General features: G+C 36.6%; 2 protein-coding genes across 7 annotated transcripts in view; one reads left to right on the top strand and one right to left on the bottom strand.

Annotated features, from left to right (window-relative positions):
* sorcs2 (sortilin-related VPS10 domain containing receptor 2) overlaps positions 1-7,999 on the bottom strand; it is a 185,157-nt gene extending 177,158 nt beyond the window's left edge. For all 6 annotated transcript variants that reach the window (XM_084108164.1, XM_084108165.1, XM_084108166.1 and 3 more), the window contains exon 1: positions 7,585-7,999. In XM_084108164.1, coding sequence (XP_083964290.1) covers positions 7,585-7,944 — 360 coding nt within the window. In that variant the 5' untranslated portion in view covers positions 7,945-7,999. The remainder of the gene's footprint in view (positions 1-7,584) is intronic.
* A 5,288-nt stretch (positions 8,000-13,287) lies between these two features.
* Positions 13,288-20,740, top strand: grpel1 (GrpE-like 1, mitochondrial). Its single transcript, XM_084107643.1, has 4 exons — positions 13,288-13,411; positions 14,644-14,800; positions 19,225-19,306; positions 19,408-20,740. The coding sequence occupies exons 1-4, from the start codon at positions 13,338-13,340 to the stop codon at positions 19,752-19,754; spliced, it is 660 nt and encodes a 219-aa protein (XP_083963769.1). The 5' UTR covers positions 13,288-13,337; the 3' UTR covers positions 19,755-20,740.
* The last annotated feature ends 26 nt before the right edge of the window (positions 20,741-20,766 follow it).

The following is a 20,766-nucleotide window of genomic DNA, read 5'->3' as shown; positions in this document are numbered from 1 at the left end:
GATTAAGAGAGAGGGAGGAAGAGAGAGATATATAAGAGAATGTATACACGAATCATCATGAAATAGATGCACTCCAACAGAGAAAACACGCTTCAGTACCATCATACCAATTATTTCATTCTCAGAGTAATTTCCCCTACAAGGTCCATTTAAGGTTTAGAGGACTGAAGCAATAAAGATGTCTTATTACCAGTAGTTCACTGTAGCCTACCGTTAAAGCTGTGATGGTAGATGCTTCAGACATCTGCTGTCATTCATAGCTGCTGTTTAATGAGTTCATACAGCAAGTCCATATCTGTGTGGGGTTTTTTTTAAAGGAATTGTTCACCCAAAAAATAAAGCTTTGTCATAATTTTCTCACCCCATATTGTTCTAATCCACAATGTTGTTTTCTTTTCTTTTGTGAAAGCAGAATATCTCAGCTGCTTTCCATACAAGGAAGATTTGGGAGCTCTCTTGATGAGCTCTCTGGGGACGATTATCAGTAAATAACGGCTTAACTTTCAGTCTCCTCCTCACACAAAGCTATCATATCCACTTTATTCCTGACGACCTTACTGCGTTTTGAATTATGGGTGGCACTTCCGGTTCGGGGAACTTCCATTCAAAAAGGCTGAAACTAATCATTTCAAATCATAAGGTTGCCCTACAAATAAAGCTGATCTGTCAGTTTAACTGGATGAGCTGCCATATTTATTTTCAGACATCATGAGAATAACGTTATAGCCTACTTGGTAACGTGAAATGTTATAACAAGAATATATACGGCAGTCGCTGCTTTCTTTTCCTCATGATCATTTTCTTTTTTCCCTTTGCAATCCGCTTTAAAAGTATGAAAAAGGACAACATATACTGCACATTTGTGGTCTGTTCTCCCGAATTTAATTTACGATATATTCCATTAATAATTTACTGGAATGCATGAAGAATCTCTCATTATTCTCCTCAAATCCTCACGTCTCTTTCCAGGTTTGTTTTCCCAGGTAAATGCAATTTATTATCAGTCAAAATGACGGAAATCACAGTATCATGTAATGCTGAACATTTTTGATTAAGGCAACATAAGTTGTTTCATAATACAGATATATATTACTACAGTGATATTTAACCAAAGACTCGCGCTTTTAGGGTTGTTTGATCTGTTGAAAGTACCTTGTTGATGCTTTTACACTTAAATTTCCTTTTAATGTTCGATGGTTGACGGGTGAGTAGATTAATGTCATCTCATTGTGACACTTTTTTTAACGAATTGCATTCATAGAGCGAGCCTTTCACTGATTGTTTACAGCTTAAAGGATAATTCCGGTGTTTAGCACTTTGAGTCTCTTTTCTGGTTTGTTTTGGATGAACTAGAGTGGTGGACACAGAAATCACCACTAACCACTCGGTGAGTTGCACAGTTTTGAAAACGAACGTTAAGGGTTGTTTTAAGGACATGTTCGTGCATGCCCGTAGCCAGACACTCTGAAGCGGTCAAAGGCGATTCTAAACGAGTCAAAAAGTCGAGACAGGACCCATCGTCAAAATTTCTGTGTCCACCACTCTAGTTCATCCAAAACAAACCAGAAAAGAGACTCAAAGTGCTAAATACCAGAATTGTCCTTTAACGTAAGTTACACCCATAATTCGCACGAAGCGTCATGGGGCGTAGGAATAAGGTGGATAGCTTCAGACTTGGGCTTGGACTAATCTGCACAAATCGAATGGACTACTTTCATGATATCTATATGGTGCTTTATGGGACATTTTGGAGCTTGGAAGTTTACCACGATGAAGAGAACTGTAAATGTTAATTGTGTGTTATTCAGCAAAGTTTAGAACTGTGACATGAGATGTTAAAGCAAAGATTATGTTTAGGGGTGTATGAAAATCCATCACCTCGCTTATTTAACAGTCCACTTATTGTCTGCTGAAGCCCACTGGTGAGTATAAAAGCACTTGTTGTACGTTCCACACGTGCCACATGTTAATTTCTAAGCCAAAATACAATACTTCTGGTGTAGAATCAGCTGCTGTAGTCTGTCAAATCCGCTCTGATATGGTGTAAACAGACAACCACAGGGCAAAACATAATATTCATCAAGTTCTTCTACATATAACTTGCACTTTTATGTTTTTAATAATCATCATCTAAGGCTGTTTTTTGTTGCCTTATGTATCACTATCAAGATACCAGAGCATGGTATCAGTCCAATTCTACTTTCAACATAAGTCACAATCCACTTCCATTCTATGGTGAAAAAACTAACAAAAAACAGCTCAGACATTCACCTAATTTTGTTTTTCATAGAAAAAAGAAAAAATACAAAGTTGGAATGACATGGGTGTGGGTAAAAACACCACTGTATAGGGGCATGTGCGACATATGCAGGCCAATACACAAAAACATATTCTGCATGCTGCACATGAACTCTCTGCCTGAGCTGTCCTTCCAGATTCTGATGAGGTCTCCCAGGAAACAAAGGAATAAATCCTCATTGGGAGCGGAATGAAAAAGGACCACAAGTAAGCCTCTAAGAGTTGTGCTAATAGAAGTAGAGAAACTAAAGTCTCAGTGCTGAGAAGAGCAAAACCACCAATGGCATGCCAGTAATTAGTACTGATATTTAAAAGAAGATTGGAATGGGAAAACTGGATTTGGAGAGGCTTTAAAAATGTGGATGGAATGGATTTTTGTCCATTCTGCCACATGTTTGAAAGCCAAATCTGACTCATTGCAAAACAGAAACATTCAGAAACAACTAGAAAAAATGTATTTAGACAGACAAGACATGTGCTAACAATTATGCAATAGGAGGAGCCAAATAAACTGTCTGTTAAGTAACCATGAATGAATGCCTGTTTCGTGAAGTAAGCCTTCAAGAAGACATGACAAGGAGATAGAAATAATGCAGACCTGCTATGTACTGTATATTAATGGCAATTGTTTTACACTATTCCTAAATGACATGCAAAGAAAGCCATATTTTAATTATGTGCTGCCAGGGACTACCTTAAATGGCTCATCCATCTTTTACACTTGAACACATATTTTGGTGGACTGAAAAAACGTTGGTGTGTGTTTGTATCTGCGTGTGTATAATCTACTGTGTACAAAAACATATGGCCATTTAATTTCCACAATGTCAAAATCATGTACCAAGTATTTGAGAAAGTTTAGAGAGACAAATTTCAACTGTACCTGATGTATTAGAGTTCAACGTTGTCATGTAATTCATGAGTATGCATTATATGTTATATTTAAATTAAGATCCCTCTACTGGCTTTGGAAAACAAGAAAATTATGACTCAGGAGGGAAATGCACATGTCAGTGAGCCATGTGTCTTTCATTTTATCAGATTTGCTAATAGCATGAAGGCAAGAGAACAACATGCACACACTCAGCAAAATGAGACCGAGACTGTTATCAATCTTTCTACCATTGCTCCCTTAGACTCCTTTTCTACGTATCTCTATTCTGAATATCCATTTGGGAATCAATAAAGTCTGTCTGTCTGTTTATCTATCACTTTCTCAAATGCAGTTTCTCAAATCTTAGTTTTTTTTGTCATTTTCCCCTCCTCTCTCTGTCTGTCTTAACTAAACAGCTATCAGCAGGCAAACAGATGGATGGTTCCTGCAACACTGTATACACAAACAACAGCAGAAACTGCTGCTAAATACCAGATAGATGACTATATCTCATCATATTTACAGAAAGAGATATGTCATCAGAAGTGCAGGAGGGCAAAATAAATGAATCAAGATGGTCGCACTCCCCAGAGAAAGTGAGGGATAACAAGCGCAATAGAACGGAAAACACAAAGAAAAAACCCATTCAGCACATGGGCTCTAATGCTGGCAATATGTTAGGAGTCTAGTATCGTTCTCCAGGACTAGCTTTCAGGAATTGACAACTATAGGTTCTGGTGTTAACGATGGATTCTCCTTTATTAGAGTCTATTCTACACATCACCTGAAGCACAGGAAATATTTGCCTCTCTTTATTTGTGCCTCTCTAACTATTTCTAAAACTAAAATTAGACTTTAACAAAACACATGTAGAATTATCCTTAATTATGAATCTCTGCAGCATGAGGGATTGTGACATTGTTGATATCTTTCTTCCTCTTATTTGCTTATCCATTTAAACTGAGAGTGAACATGGATTCTTCGTCCTCCTATTAAAACAGCAGATGATATTATAAATAATTAAAATCTGTACACACGTCTGCAGTGGATTGCCTTCACTCATAAAAATAAAGGTTCTTTACTGGCATTGATGATTTCATGATGAAACTTAAACAGCCATGGGACCTTTCTATTCCACAAAAGGTTCTTTATAGTGGAAAAAAGTTTTTATAGATTATTAAAATGTTCTTCACCCTAAGAAGAAAATTGTTCTTCTTATAGTGAACAATTTTTCGGGAACTGATAATTATTCATCGCTGAAAAAAGAAAAAAAAAACTAATTGGAACCTTTATTTGTGTTGGGTGAGTGAGTGTTGACTATTTTAATTTAGGTCAGTAAAGTGAATTTATGGAAAAACAAGTGTCTCAGATTGAATACAAGACTTCCCATAAACAGTCTCACATTGCACTCTCACAACACAGAATACTTGCTGCCGTCAGTTCCTTTTTGTGTCATCATTCCCACATGGCACTGTGGTCAATCTATTCTGAACAATCACTAAATGGTGAAGTAAACCTGTTGTGAACGGACTGGAGATTTGTGGACTTGAAATAAAAGGCAAAGATCTTTACCAGTGCTTCTGGTAAAATCTTTGCAGTCTCATAACAAACCTCTCAAACGACCATATGCAGCTGTATCAGTGCTTGTTGATCTCTGTGCTTATCCAGTACATGTCTGTTGTTGCTCAGCTCAATTGCGGTTACAGCTCTCCTCACTGTAGGACATCTGACATAGCAGCCATGACCTGCACAACTCAATCAGCTACTTTAAGGTCCTTAAGTAATTGAAAGAAGCAACAAGACCACATACACTTACATCTCCAATACACACATGATGTTGCAGCTTCATGCCAATTCCATTGGTATTTTTTTTTCTAGATATTTTGGAAAAACACAGTGGTTAAGAGGAAAATGAGAACTCTTTAATATCTCAATACGAGACTTTCACTTGTCTCCTGCTTCTCATCTTTGTGAGACTCCTCTAAAGTTTCAGAAGACCGCTTGTGAAAAAGAAGTGCACTTAATTGTGTTGAATGTGCACTTGATATACTTCAAATCCTAATTGAACTAAGGCCTAATCCTGGCTTAATCTAAGCCCTGACTGTGAAACCAGGCCGTAAAGTACTTGATTATATTGTTCTATTGTTGATTGCAGCCTAGTGTGTTATTTAGCATTACATTTAAAGTTACTATATTTTATATGTACTAGGCTAAATTGCAACTTTATAATTACAAATGTGTAAATACATGCAAGTTTCAATAGAAACTTTAAGTATATTTCAGTTTACTTTGAATGCTTGTCAGTACATTCGGCAGAACACTTTAACCATATTTTAAAGAAATTATTATTAAGTATTATTATGAAATTAAATATAAAGATGCACTTATGTCCTACTTAAGAGGGTCAATCTAAAGTTCAGCAAATTGCATTTAACAAATTTAAACTATAATGCATTTCATTTAATTGCAATTAAGTGTCTGAAAACATTACATTCAGTTCACACTTGAGCATATTCTTTTAAAGTATAGGCTATATCATTTCAATAAGTACTCGCATGCTAAAATGTGCTCCTTTTACACAAGAGACAACATAACAATGTTTCAAAACTGCCCTCAAATTCGCCAAGATACCAAAAGTCTACAATCAAAAGTCAGAGATTACAGTTCTCATCAAATTCATCGAAAACCAACTTATCTAAACATTTTTTACACTCTTTATTGACAACAATTTTAGGACAAACATCTGAGATGAAGTTAAAACTAACTAATCAAATTATGAAAGATCTGAGCAATAATCTTTCTCAGTTCTAAAAGTTTAACTTTAGGTTAAGTACCAATTTCTTGCTCTCTCAGGCATGTAGAGATTAGCATATGGTTGTTAAAAACGTCTCCATTAAATTGCTTCAGCTTGTGAAAGCGCATCTTACAACTCACAACTCAGGCAGACTCCTAAACTTGTTATTGGAGGAGTTAATATTTTGGATATGAAGTGTAATAACTCTTACATCAGAAAGTGTCTTAATCAAGATATCAGCTGTTACCCAAAAGCAATTCTGAAATGTAAACAATTTTTTTTCTTCAATACCTTCAATTGAGATAATCTGGTCAGCAAGTAATAATTTTTTACTGCCAAATAAGGTCAAGGAATTTTTAAAAAAAATACTACACAGGTATTTTCCGTGTAATGCATTTCTTAATAAGTTTTAAAAAGACATCTCACCACAATGTTGTTTTTGTAATCTTGAACCTGAAACTCAAATACATTTATTTTGTAATTGTAAATACTCGGAAGACTTTTGGAAGCAAGTATCTATGTTGGTTTTTGATACATTCTACAAAATAATCAGAATAGATGAGGCTATGATCTTCTTCTTGGACTGTAATACTGGCTCCGATATAATTGATAACACATTAAAGTTAATAATTCTTCTTGGGAAGTTTCATACATAAAGCTAAAGTAATGTCTATAACACCCTCCTTTAATTTTCTTTGTAAATATCTTAAAATATTCCATGACTCATTGAATTCAATCACTAGAAATAAGAAGTGTATAAAAAACAGCTCTTATACTGAAAAAAATTATAATTTGTAAAATTTTATGTTTTACTCTGAACAATGTAAAATCTGTTATATGTTTTCCCCAATATCTGTTTGTCTTATGCTTAATGTTAAATATCATTGTAAGCTTTTATGAAAGTTGAATAAAAAAATCAAATAAAAAAACTTTAGGTTACAGAATCATATCATACTTCTAACAGGTATTCAAAAGTTATCAGGGCGCTTTTATTTTATGTAAACATCTCATGAGATCTTTTGGCAGCTTTGTGAATAAGAGACATCTCCTGAAGATACAATTCAACAAACTATTACACAGACAAGCGCGCGTTTGTTCAGAGGGCATCCGCGCTGCACGCGCTCGAGGAGTCGCTGGTTCGTTTGATCGCTTTTGTAACAACTATATCACATTGTATCGTTTATATAATTGACCAAGCACAAGTAAACATAGTCACACTTCAAACTTTGCGTCACCCAGCTTTATACTAACGAAGACTTGAAGTGAACTTCTGCCAGCTAGGCGCGTGCAGGTGCATGGTGCACCGTCGGAGCGTTTCGGCATCAGCTGTCACTCTGACTCACATTACACGGTTTGGTAAACACTGAACCTATAAACCTCTCAATACACAATGCAGATGTGTTTTGTGTGATGATGCATGCTGGGCGTTATGCTACCTGCCGTACAAACAGTATGCGCGCATGCTTCATATTCATTACCAGTTGCTCAAACCCGAAATAAATTATTAGAGCATCGACGAACCTTATGACATGACTTGACAGATTAAACAACTCAACGTTCAATCTTGTGAGTTTTTGGGACAACTACAATGGAGAACAGAGGAAGGGGGGGTACTCACGCTGCTATTTTCACCCGTCCAGTGGACCATTGCCTGGTTGTGGGTGGCATCCCCTTTAAGGACGAAAGAGCTGCTGAGTAGAGAGACTTTCTCCGGAGTCGATGCCCTCCGGACTCGGGGAACTCCCATGGCCGGTCCGCCCGGGTCCCCGCTGTAATCTCCGCGGCTGTGTGCTGAGATAAGCCTTTCATCTCTGCCAATGACATGCCCACCGCGGCTGTCAAGCTCTCGGTCCTGCTCGTTTATCTGCTGTATAACGCCGCTGTGACATGAAATCGGTCCGAACAGTGACATCCACGCGCAGGCGAAAAACACAGCTGGGTACAGGTGCGCAAAAACTGCCATGATGAGCGTCTTCATTTAACACTGTCAAAGCGAGTGTGCGATGCAAGCGAAAGATGGAAAGCTCTAATGTAAGAGAGGGGGAGGGAGGGAGAGAGAGAGAGAGAGAGTGAGAGAGAGAAAGGGAGAGATGGGAAGAGGGTGGGGAAAACAGAGCTACACACCGAGCGCGCTCATGTGCTGTAACCTATACAAATCAGCCGAGACCGATGAGAAGATCAGCCGTATTTGCCTGCCACCTAGTGGAGCTACGAGTCAAGTGTTTGTTTGCTTGTTAGAAAAGTTTATGTTTGTACTAACATCGCATATCAAATAATGCAACAAAAAAAAGTCTCTCCTTCATTTCTAAGATCCAGTTAATTCAATTTAATCCCCATTTAATCCCCCATAACATTTGCGACCAAAATGTGAAGGGTCTAAAGGTGTTGATGCATTTTATTCATTAATTCATAAATGTATTAAATCAATATATTTTTGTCAACTATATATGTATGTATGTATGTTTTTTTTTTTTTTACATGGCTAGTGTAAACGGTCACATGACCAGAGCTGGTTGCATGTAAACTACTTCAAATGCACAATTAATATATTTGATAGCCTAGCCTATTTAAATGGCCTATTGTTGAAGTATTATTAAGGTTGCTTTTAAATAAACCACAATCACAATGCATGTAAAAATGTAAAGGGTCACATCTGCGAGCAGGAAAACACTTTGCATTTACAAAATAGATTTTAAAGAACTGTTATATTAAATGAAACAATGGGGTTTTTTGGATTATCAATTCTCTTTTCCCCCAATTTGCCTTCAAGCTGTTTTGACTCTTGTCTGTAGTACCGGTTAAACAATTGTTAGCAGGAATAAAATATAAGGCCTGGTTTCGCAGACATGGTTTAAACGTACAGTATGGGATTTTTTCTCCACTAGGGGTCGCTAACCTATTTACAATAACAAAGGCGTAGTTTGATGACGCAACATTTGCTAAGAATTATGGATCTTGTCGTCAACGTCAAGCCGACCGATCTAATAATGTTTATGGGCGACTGAATACATCGATGTTTTTATCATGACTGTGATATGAAGCAGTTCGGGATTGCTAAGAGACAGCTAACTTATCAGCTCCACAAGCGACGCGAGTCCCGCGGATATAAGAGGAATATGGACATTTCATTCTACCGAACTACACGCAGAATCACTACTCAAAGGTCAGTTTATTAGACAAATTAAACTTGTGAGGTAATGCAGCGCTGTTTCACTTGGTCTAACATTACACTAGCACACTAAACTGCATTTGAATGTGTTGAAATGTAACTTATTATGTGTTAGTTTGTCTGTATGAGACTAACGTTAGCAGTAACGTTAAGCTAGATCAACATTAGAATAACATACAGATCATATTCTGACATTTTATCATTGTTGAACTATATAACATTGATTAGTTTTATGTAAATGTGCTCACCTGTTTAATAAAGTACATGTAGGAGCGGTCGAAGTCTCGGACGTGGAGCTCTCGTTTATATACTGTCTATGGGAGCTCTCGGCATCTCGAAAACACCGCGCTGATATTGATTCTCGTTTTAGTTCTCCTTTTTTATCCAAAGTCTGCTTGCCATGGTCCATAATGTTTGAACGAAACAACAACAGCGTGCAAATAGACATTGCGAACTACAGTGGTCCACGTCTGTGGTTACTATCAGAGGGCTCTGGTTCATAGCTCTGGTTACCATGGCAGCACGAGCGGAAACCAGGGACAACGCGGATATGACGCCATTGACTGCGACATAACGGAAATAAAGACACGTCTTCGAATTAAAATATTAATTTCTCTGGATTTAGAAGTTAATTGGAACTGTCGGGATAATGTAAATACACAACTTTAAAAAATATATAACATAGATATAGTGATTTTTTATATTTTTAAAGCAAAAAAAATACATATTGTGCCTTTAAATTAAGCCACGATTAGGCCTTAGCTCAATTAGAACATTTAAGTGGCTTTTATAAACATGCCTTAAAAAAAATTACTGATATGCATCTTGAGGCAAAACAATGCCACTAATATATTTATATATAAGATATGTCAGTGCAAGTTGCTTTCAGTTTAAAAAGTTCAAACATTAAAAAGTTCATTTTAGCCTGAGACTAGCTTAAGCCTTGTCTGTGAAACCGGGGGTAAAACTTTTTTGAAACTGTTTTAAAGAAGATATGCAAATCACTTTAGCTGGGCTCCTGCATGGGGAAATCTGACATTAATCTTTTTAATCTAATTTAATCAAACTTTTATATTTTATGATACCCCTGTGTACTTGTTGTGTGCGTGTGTGTGTGTGCGTATAAATATATGCATATTTTTTTCAAATTTTTATCTTTCTCCCTTTAACTTAAAACATTCAACATAGACCAATTATTCAGTGTCATTAAGCTAACTCAGTTGAAATCAATCTAAAAAAGCTAGAATTTCAGAAGATGAAGCATGAAATTATATGCAGAAGCGAAATGAAATTGAGCGGAAGTACGAAGTCTTACGTAGTCAGGCTAAAGTATTTCATTTCAAAGTTACATTCTAGCGAGCTGATGGCCACTGAATCATGCTGTCCAAGTTTTCTAATAAATAAAGGCAGATTTTTATTTTCAGATCCTTCCTCAAACAAGCAACACTAAACAAGAACTTTGCAATTGATTTAACACCTTTAGACTTGTATAGAGTTAAAAATATTATATGTTTTGTTCTAAAACTATTCTAAAACATCCACATTTTCTATACCTAATTATCAAATGTAGGGTCACAGGGCAACGCTAAAGCTCAGGCTGACGGCAGTGAAACACACCTATACCGTTCATATATTTCGGGGTGAGTACTCTTTTTTAAATAGTTGTAAAATAAGTCTCTTATGCTCACACAGGCTGCATTTATTTGATCAACGCAGTCCTGAAGTGTCAACTACTCTCCCTGTGAAGGCCTCTTCCCTTTACCTCTGTACAGATACAACGTTGTCAAAATAGTTCCGGTTCACATGGCTACTCGGAAGCGATAAATAATTCTGTATTATACATTTTTAAGGCCAGACAAGTAATTTGTTTAGGTCAATTTGTAAAGAAAGACTACACGCCTGCGCACATATTCAAATGCGCATACGTAAAGACTAAACACCTAATGCGCATGTGCACGCCATCAGCGTTTTCACAGGTTTGCGTTTTTAAAGCTTGCGCAGAGATAAAATAATAATAATATATATATGTTTTTCTTCTTCAAGGCTTGCACCTTGGAACCTATTTCAAGGTTTGCGTTCTCGAGCCGACAGGCACTGTTGTTGTGCGAATGAGCAGGCCGGAGCGCGTTTGAGTCTTCTGTTAGAACGGTGTCGTGTAAACGGCCCCTAAGTTAATAACTAATGATCTTTTCAACGGAAGTGTATCGATCAAAACTAACTTTAGCTGGACGATAACTTTATTCTAGAGCTGCTGTAAAGCCAAAACAATCTCTGTTACTTTAATTTCCTATTATCACTGTAAAGCTGCTTTGAAACCTATGGAAGCCATTTTCTGCCAAATTTAAATAAATAAATTAAATGATTAAAATGAAAATTAAAACCAAATTAACGATTTCATTACAGAAAACAGTACGCAAAATATGTGACAAAATTGAGAATGAAATTAAATGATTTCATTTTCACAGCATTATCCCTGTCAAATTGAAAAATAAAATGCAATTGGTGATTTCACATTTCATTTTCACTACAGTCTCGAGGCAAGACTGCCAATATTAAAATGAAAAGCCAAACGTGAAAGTGAAATAAAAGAGGAATTAAAATGAAAACGAAAATTTACATTTGTATTTGAATTGTGTCACTATTATTGCGTGAGCGTTACTAAAGAGCATTGTAAAAACTGTATTTGTAGTTTCTTTTTCACGTTTGGCTTTTCATTTTAATATTGGCAGTCTTGCCTCGAGACTGTAGTGAAAATGAAATGTGAAATCACCAATTGCATTTTATTTTTCAATTTGACAGGGATAATGCTGTGAAAATGAAATCATTTAATTTCATTCTCAATTTTGTCACATATTTTGCGTACTGTTTTCTGTAATGAAATCGTTAATTTGGTTTTAATTTTCATTTTAATCATTTAATTTATTTATTTAAATTTGGCAGAAAATGGCTTCCATATGAAACGGTCCATATTGTTAAAAGCACTAAATAAATGAAGGTGACTTGACCAAAAATACAGAAAAAAACAGTAAGATTGAAATATTCTTACAATTTAAAAGAACTCTTCTCTATTTACTCCTGTGATGGCAAAGCTGAATTTTCAGCATTATTACTCTCCAGTATTCAGTGTCACATGATTTTTTTTATTTTTAGAAAATCATTCTAATATCCTGTAACATTTTTTTTATTATTATTATTTCAAGACTCTTTATAGATAGAATGTTTACAAGAACAACATTTATTGGAAATAGAAATCTTCTGTAACATACAGTGTCTTTACTGTCACTTTTGATTAATTTAATGCATCCTTGCTGAATATAAATTCCTTTTAAAAAAAGTTTACTGAACCAAACATTTTGAACAGTGACACATATGACTGCTCATTGCAGGATTTTATCACCTCTAGGGACCCAGACAAGGTCTTCGCCAGGTCAAACAACAGGCTTGGCGAAGACCCTTTCTGGGTCAAAATCCTTATGCAAGCAGGAACTGTTTCTGAGCCTAAATCAAAGTTAGGATTTCCTCACCTCAATCTCTCAGATGATTTATTGTCCAAGAGACACACCAGGCTGACTGAGAGTCAGAGGATTACTGGACTAAATTTAAAGAGTAGGCTAAACATTGTCAGCTGTCTGGAAAGAAAAAAATCACAAACACATTTCCTACTTTGATTCTGAATATATAATAAACTGATTATAGTACACAGAAACAGTAAAGTTCAAATTGTGATAATTATAGATAAATGTTGTTTGTTTGTTTGTTTGTTTGTTTGTTTGTTTGTTTGTTTTTTTTAGCCTATTATAGAGAATTTCCATCACTCATGAAGTGAACTCTGACTAGCCTACTCAAGGCAAACATTTAGCCAATATTTGTCTTCCAATGCCGGTTAAATGCAATTTTAAACAACATATTTTAAATTCATTCGTGTGCGTTGTCTGAATTGGTGAACCTGGAGTGATGTAAAAGCTCGGCGAAGTTGAGTAATAAAAGTGTGCGGTAACCTTCAGTTGGCCAAGAAAAGACGCCGTCCTTTATTACGTGCAAAATGTTTCGACCTTTCTCTCAACCAAACTACAGAATTGCGTCAGTTTTGACTAGAGCGAGGATTGGTCGTGTAAGACAACCGTGTAAAAACAGAAGCTGCGATTGGTTGAATGAGACTTGCTCTTTCTGCGTGTCTCTCAGCGTGGACATCAGCAGTGAAGATGAAGATGGCGAACTGGTGTGTGCGCGCGATCAGACAGAGCTCTTCTATCATAGCGTCTCCTTCACTTGTAAGGTAGGCTTTCAGGGCAGTGTTATTGTGTGTAGTTGGTGTCCAAGCTTGGGTAAACATTTTGGTTATATGAAAATTAATAATCTTTCCGTTGCGTAAGCTGTTTAGAGATGAATGATTCTTTCTGATGTCCTAAGGACCCTCACTTATGGCTTCAGATGACAGTAACAGTTAGCCTATCGTTAGACAGCTTTGTTGTCCTGTCGGAAACATTGTAACTGTGCATACTAGTTACGTGTGATCATCGATGCTTCTTACTGAAATGTGCTTACTGTTCTTTACCATATCATGTATCGTTACAGACAGAAAATGCGTTTCACTGAGTTCAGGATGTTTGTTTCGATCTCCTTAAGCCTTTAAAAATAGTGTTCGTACGTTGGCATGGCAATGACTGACTCATTTTCATACACGTGCTAGTTCTGAAGACTTACTGAAGTTTAGGCTAATCGTACTGCCACCCCCACCTCTTGATTGGTTTTAGGCTGTCTCTTAACTAGTTGCAGACTGGACTCTTAACTATTTTGTTATGTCAAGTTATCTAGAATCCCATGTCATTTGAAAGGTTATGTCCTACAAAGAATTAATCAGTTAAGATGATAAACCTATTTTATAAGTAAAACATTCATCACCCATTCAATGTTCACTGCTACCCATAAAGAAGCAGTTATCTTAAATCAACTAGTTTATAGAACTTGTCTTTTTTAAGGCTGCTTTGCCTTCCATACAGTGATCATTCATGACACAGACTTGTCTCTGGTGACATGTACAGGACTTCTCCAATCATTTAGTCCACTTAAACTCTGATCCGGCAAGCTCACGTTCATCTGCATCCGTTTTTGAATGCAACGCCCACATCTCACATCCAATCAACAACAGATGCATAGGAGCAAGTCCCACTCCCACCTGACATTGTTTTTTCTTTTACATCAAAATATGGAAGAAAAGATCTGTCACTGCTTTCACTTCATTGTTACTGTCAGTTCCAAAAAGGATAAAAGACCCAAAAATCCCATTGATTTTCAATAGCCACTGAGATCAATGCCAATGCTAAAGAATGACATTCTGCTTGTAAACCTCTTTTTAAAGAATTATGACTAATTATTTTTGGGTGAACTCTTCTATTAAGAATAAGGCATAATATCTCTTATCCAAGACAGGTTGCGTAATCTCAATGTTTATTTTGCCTATAGTGCAAAGGCTGTATTGGTGAATATTCCCATCTTTTAACATTCCAGGGCGACCCCACGCCTCCTTTGCACAGCAGCCCAACAGAAAAGCTCAGGAACTGGAACCGAAGAAGAGAATGGGGCTCAGAAACCAGAGCCCGGTGCAGCTGAGAAAGCCTTCACAGAAGAAAAGATGCAACTGGAAGAACAGCTGAAAGATGTTACGGTAATGCTTCATTTTCAGAATATTGGAATATATTTCAGATAATTGGATATAAAAAATGTGGATGTTTAAAGGGTTAGTTCACCCAAAAATGAGAATTCTGTCATTAATTACTCGCCCTCATGTAATTCCAAACCCATAAGACTAGAATACTTTTTGTGTGCAAAAAATAACGACTATTCAACAATTTCTTCTCTTCCGTGTCAGTCTCTGATGCTGTTTACATTGTAAACACAGTGCAACGCTTCCGGGTTCTACACCAGAACACTGGCTCAGTATTGGCTAGCTCCTGCGGCAGCATCACACGAATGTGTCGTAGTGCTCATGTGACCAGCGTCGGCCAATAATGATCCTGCGTTCTGCCGTAGAATCCAGAAGTGCTGCGCTGTGTTTACTACGCGTAGGAGACTGACACAGACGAGAAAAAATTGTTGAGTAAAGTCTTTGTTTTTTTTGCGCACACAAAGTATTCTCGCCACTTCATAACATTAAGGTTGAACCCCTGTAGTCACATGGACTATTTTAACGATGTCTTTACAACCTTGCTGGGCCTTGAAAGTTGCAATGACGTTGCTGCCTATGGCTGGTTCAGAAACACCTCGGATTTCATCAAAAATATTTCAATTTGTCAGGGAACTACACTAACCTTTTCCACTGGTGGCACTTGCGCTACTAACTTTTTCAGTTACTGGCGCAAAACATGATTTGGTCGCACAAATTATTTATAGTAAGCCGCTCTGGATAATAATGAACAATAATGAAACTGTATTGCATACAGATGTGCTTTTTATTTTACTTGCCATCTTTTAAACCACATGCCTTGCTGTTTTTGTTTTCTTTAACATTGGTTGGGATAGATTTACTGCGATAGAAAATACAGTACACAATAAAGTGCAAAATGGATTTCAACATGCACATGTTGGCACAGATGGGCAGACTCCTGAACTCTTAAGTAGTGATGCACCGATGTGAAAATTGTGGCCGATACCGATAATAAACGATTTTAATATTGCTGTTATGGCCGATACCGATATCTCTGTATAGAAAACAAATGTACTGATAATCAATTAAAGAGATATTTTCCAAAACACTTTTTATTTATTTTTTTACTTTAGAAATGACTGATATTGGGCACCTTTACCTGTGTGCAAAATATGTCACACACACATGTATTATATTGCATTGCATTTAATGTGTGCTGGTCAACTTGTCTGAAATTAAGAAACCCCTAGAAAACAGTAAAAAACAAAACAAAAACAAAAAACAGGAACATTGTGTATAATTAAGATAGGCTACTTAATTTATTATTCCAATATCCAAATATGATACAGGGAAAAGGGCTTCTATTTGTGACGTGCTGTCTTTGCATTTGAATATTGCACATTTTAAACAGGACACGCATTAGCTGCATAAATGTTAGCCAATACAAACATATTTATAGAAAACAGTTGACAATGAATAGACAGGAGTCCAATAATAGCATAACGAATCACTTATTCTAAAAATAATATCAAGTAGCCTATAGTTAGACGAATCCGACATATAACGACTCGAGGGCTGTGTTAACAGTAAAACGTCCGTCATTTAACGAATTTTAAAAACGACGGATGGATAATACAAAATGCTTTCTCACATTTTGACAGAAAAAAAAACAAGCATGAACAAAATTTATTTAACTATAGCCCGTCAATTTTCATTTTACAATTTTCTTCTCTCTCTGTGTGCGCGAGTCCGTGTTTTGAGAGAGAGAGAGAGAGCGCGCAGCACTGATACACTGGTACGTTTTAATCTAAGTAACAGTCGCGAGGCTGAAGCCAACTTGATGTGTTGAATGCTCAGAGCACGTTATAAAACGTATTCTTAAAATACACATTTCTGTTTTAATGAATGCTCATAGTAAATCATAGCATATTGCCTAAAACATAGGTACAAAAATAATCAGTGATACATTTGCGACCCATTAAAAATTAGGGTCGCAATGACATTTCAAAAGGTCGCATATGCGACCATTTTGGTCGCAGTGTAGTTCCCTGATTTATTTTCCGAAGATGAACAAAGGTCTTAAGGGTTTGGAACGACATTAGGGTGAGTAATTAATGACAGAAATTCATTTTTGGGTGAACTGACCCTTTAATAACTAGGGGTGTAATGGTATAAAGAAGTCACAATTCGGTATGTAACTCGGTTTTGGGGTCACAGTTCGATACAAGTTTCGGTAAAACAGGAAAAAGCAACAAATATACAAAGCTAGGTTTCTTTTCATTTATTTTGAACAGACAGTAGCTCAAATTACAGTTTGTTCCACCTAGCAGCATTTAGTCCCTTATTTGGTACAGTACAGCCTCCTTTATGGCGCTTTTCCATTACCAGTACCAGCTCAACTCGACTCGGCTCGGCTCGGCTCGCTTTTCGCTCCGTTTTCCATTGCAGATAGTAATGATACGAAAAAAAGTACCTGGAAGCAGGTACAGGTACAACTTTTACACAGTGGAAAACCAAACAGAGTCGAGTCGAGCCGAGGCGAGCTGGTACTGTGTAGTGGAAAAGCGCCATTAGTGTATTAAGCACTAAGCAGTGAACAGAATGCACTCTTGCTTAGGTCATATAGTTTTGTAGAGCTAATACAAAACACAAGGTATTTGGTCACAATCATAATTATAAATAGAATAATGAGAAATAAAACTTGTGCAGAGATTAGTTTTCTTTGCACGTGGGAGTTCATTAAAGGCGGATTCACAAAGTTCAATATTACGCTTTTCCAAGGAGAAATCATAGAAAGATGAGCGAGAAGGAGAAAAATCGCCGTCTGAGTCATCTGAGTCTACTTCACCTTTCCACAAGGAAACAGCGAGTGAAGCAGAACCTGAGGCTTCCCATTTCCAGGACACAAATATTTCATCACTGGACTGAAGTAATGAGACTTCCAAAGAAAAAATTGTGTCTCATTATAACAGTGGAAACAGTTATGTACAGATTGGAGTGTGGATCACCTGCGACTGACTGTACTCGTCGTCTGACAGTATGTTGACGTGAGCCGTCATTATTGGTTCAATATTTCTCTTGTGGACCATACACATAATGATAGAGGAAAAAATGAGAAGAAAAAATATTTCCTGTTAAAGAAGTTTTGTTTTGTTTTAAAGTCGGTGTTTTAAGCTGCTTTTGACTTTCATCGATGACTATTGACCATTGATTATTATTGTATATATAGTAGCCTAATAATAATATTATTATTATTAATAATAATAATAATAGTAATTTGAAATTGTATTGTTATTAGCGTCATTAAAATGTTTTGTTAATGTCATGTGCTATGGAAACAAAACAAAATGCTGACGAACAGATGCCGTTTTTTGCCTAGGCTCAAATGAATGATGCTTCTCTTTTATTACCAGCACTCTTGCAATTAAATTTTGTTGTGGGATGTAGTTTTGTAGTCTGTTTTATATTATAATAATAATTTGAGAATAATTCTAGCCTGAGATCATAAAAATAACAACAACAATATTTTAAAGGACAAGTTTGGTATTTTACACTTAAAGCCCTGTTTACAGATCGTTTCTGATGAAATAGAACGGTTAAGATTAAAATTTGGACACATGCTGCTGTCCCGAGAATTTTAGGTTTCTTTCGCTGCCCCTACAGAATGGCAGCCTATGGGCACTGGAACAATCCTTCCAAAAAACGCATTAAACTTTCGTTTACAAAGACGTGAAACTCACCGAGTGGTCAGGGGTGTTCACTGATATGCTCACACAAAAATCGCTGCAAAAGATGCTTTCCAACAGGTTTTATCGTAGTTTTTGTCAAACACACAAAAAAAAAAACTTGGACAAAAACTACTGCAGTGTGACTTCTGCTACGACGACCTTCAAATTGTCTTCGTTTTTCAAGAAAAGCCATGACCAAAATGAACGTTAGTGATTTCTTTGCAGCCACCATTTCAATCCTGCGTGTAATACAGCTCACTGTCACCGAACGTGTCGTCGATTGATGTAAAACTCCGGAAAAGTTTTCTTGCGTGCGTCCGTTTTTAACGCGTCTTGACTCTTACAGTCTGACATTAATGACAACTGAGATCTTACAGTGTGACATGGCTTACAGCGAGGATCATGTTCGTACAGTCTGACAAGGAACAATCGTAAAAGACTATAATAAATCGCAGTGTGCACCCAGCTTAACTCTGAATGTGTCTTTGAGTGTCAGCCTCAGCTTTGACCTTTCTTTACTTTGAAGCATTCAGATTAATCAATACCGTGAATCCAGCACGTTGTAAACAGTATTATTTCTGTGCAACATAAATCTTCTGAGAGTCAAAAGTGTTTTTGAGGGGAGCAGTTTTAATATTGTGTGTAATTTGATTAGGTAACTCAGCATGCTGTTTGTAGTTTATTGTCTGATCATTTTAAAATCGCCTTTTGCTGCAGGATAAATACAAGCGGGCACTAGCAGACACTGAGAACCTTAGGCAAAGAAGTCAAAAGATGATTGATGATGCTAAGCTATATGGTAAGCTATTATGTTAGTTTATAAGCTGTTTTATAAACCGACATTTCTGCATCTAGTTAATTTTGTTCAATGTTTTCACTCGTTTGTTTGTTTTTTCTCAGGAATTCAGGGCTTCTGTAAAGATCTCTTGGAGGTGGCTGACATCTTGGAGAAGGCAACAGAAAGTGTACCGAAAACAGAAGTGTCTGCTGCAAATCCTCACTTGAAAAATCTTTACGATGGCCTTGTAATGACTGAGGTGCAGATCCAAAAGGTCTTCAAAAAACATGGCCTTGTTAAGCTTAATCCTGATAGTCAGAAATTTGATCCTTATGAACACGAGGCTGTCTTTCATGCACCTGTGGAGGGCAAGGAGCCGGGTACCGTAGCCGTAGTTACTAAAGTAGGCTATAAGCTGCATGGCCGCACCCTCCGGCCAGCTCTGGTGGGTGTAGTCAAGGCCCCCTAACTACTCGTACACTCTACGGTGGGTCATTGCCTGGTCTTAGGTTCCACAGCTTTTTTGTTAAAGGTGCCTCTGAGAGGCGAAGTCCAATATGTTGACAACTGAAGGACAATGCCAGACTAATCTTTATGTATTAATAATGAACAACATAAATATTATAAGAGTATATTATAAGAGTTGAGTGCGTATGCAGTAGAAGATTTACTGAATATTGGATTGGATGCAACATTATTCCTTTGAGAATCACCACCACCATTCCATCGTTTAAAGAAACACTGCAGCACATTATACTGTTGGACATCTTTTCTCAATATACGTATTTGCTCTTATATTAAATACTTTACTGAAAAAATGTTACCAATTTGGCCCATACATGTATGATGTGTTGACAGCAGTTGTTAAATTCCACTTGTTTTGTTTCCGTTTTTTGTTCAAAAATAAAATATGTATAATTTTATAATAATTTAATTAACAGCAGTTGTACTTCCTACTATTTCACTACTATTTTCATAGTGTGCCGACCTGATGAAATATCACATCAGTCAACAGAAATTATAATAAGAACTGATGAGTTTCTGTGAAGTTTTGGGGAGAGGAAGGGGCGAGCACTCTGAGAGAGATGTGTCCTACAACGTCATTAGAAATGGTGGTGGTTATATGGGTAGAATGATGAAAAGCGAACATAAAAATATGAGGTCGTCAGATTTAAAGGTTTACATCTGGATTCATCTTTTCCATCCATGTGAACAAGCAGACAATTGTCAAATAAATCGCATACCGTTTTCAAAAGTAGATCTCTGTCATTATTACATCTTGTAGTTTATTTTTGTCGAAATTGTCAGGACAAGAGTTCAACTAAGGATACAATGGTAAATTTAATACTTAATTTTGGTTATTACTGTTATTTGAATAAAAGAATATAGTGTTATACGTGGGCATATTCTTTTAAATGGCGTTTCATACAAATAAAACCCATTCATACTTTAAAATGACTAAATTGTTGTTTTCTTACAGA

The sequence above is a fragment of the Abramis brama genome (assembly GCF_963993115.1).
Source record: "Abramis brama genome assembly, chromosome: 3".
Lineage (NCBI taxonomy): Eukaryota > Metazoa > Chordata > Actinopteri > Cypriniformes > Leuciscidae > Abramis > Abramis brama.
This window is presented reverse-complemented; position numbering and strand designations above follow the sequence as displayed.

Excerpts from the sequence above, each read along its gene's own strand:
- grpel1 (XM_084107643.1), top strand. The coding sequence starts at position 13,338 with ATGAAGATGGCGAACTGGTGTGTGCGCGCGATCAGACAGAGCTCTTCT. Across the intron at positions 13,412-14,643 it reads GCGTCTCCTTCACTTGTAAG|GGCGACCCCACGCCTCCTTT; the intron begins GTAGGCTTTCAG and ends TTAACATTCCAG. Across the intron at positions 14,801-19,224 it reads AACAGCTGAAAGATGTTACG|GATAAATACAAGCGGGCACT; the intron begins GTAATGCTTCAT and ends CTTTTGCTGCAG.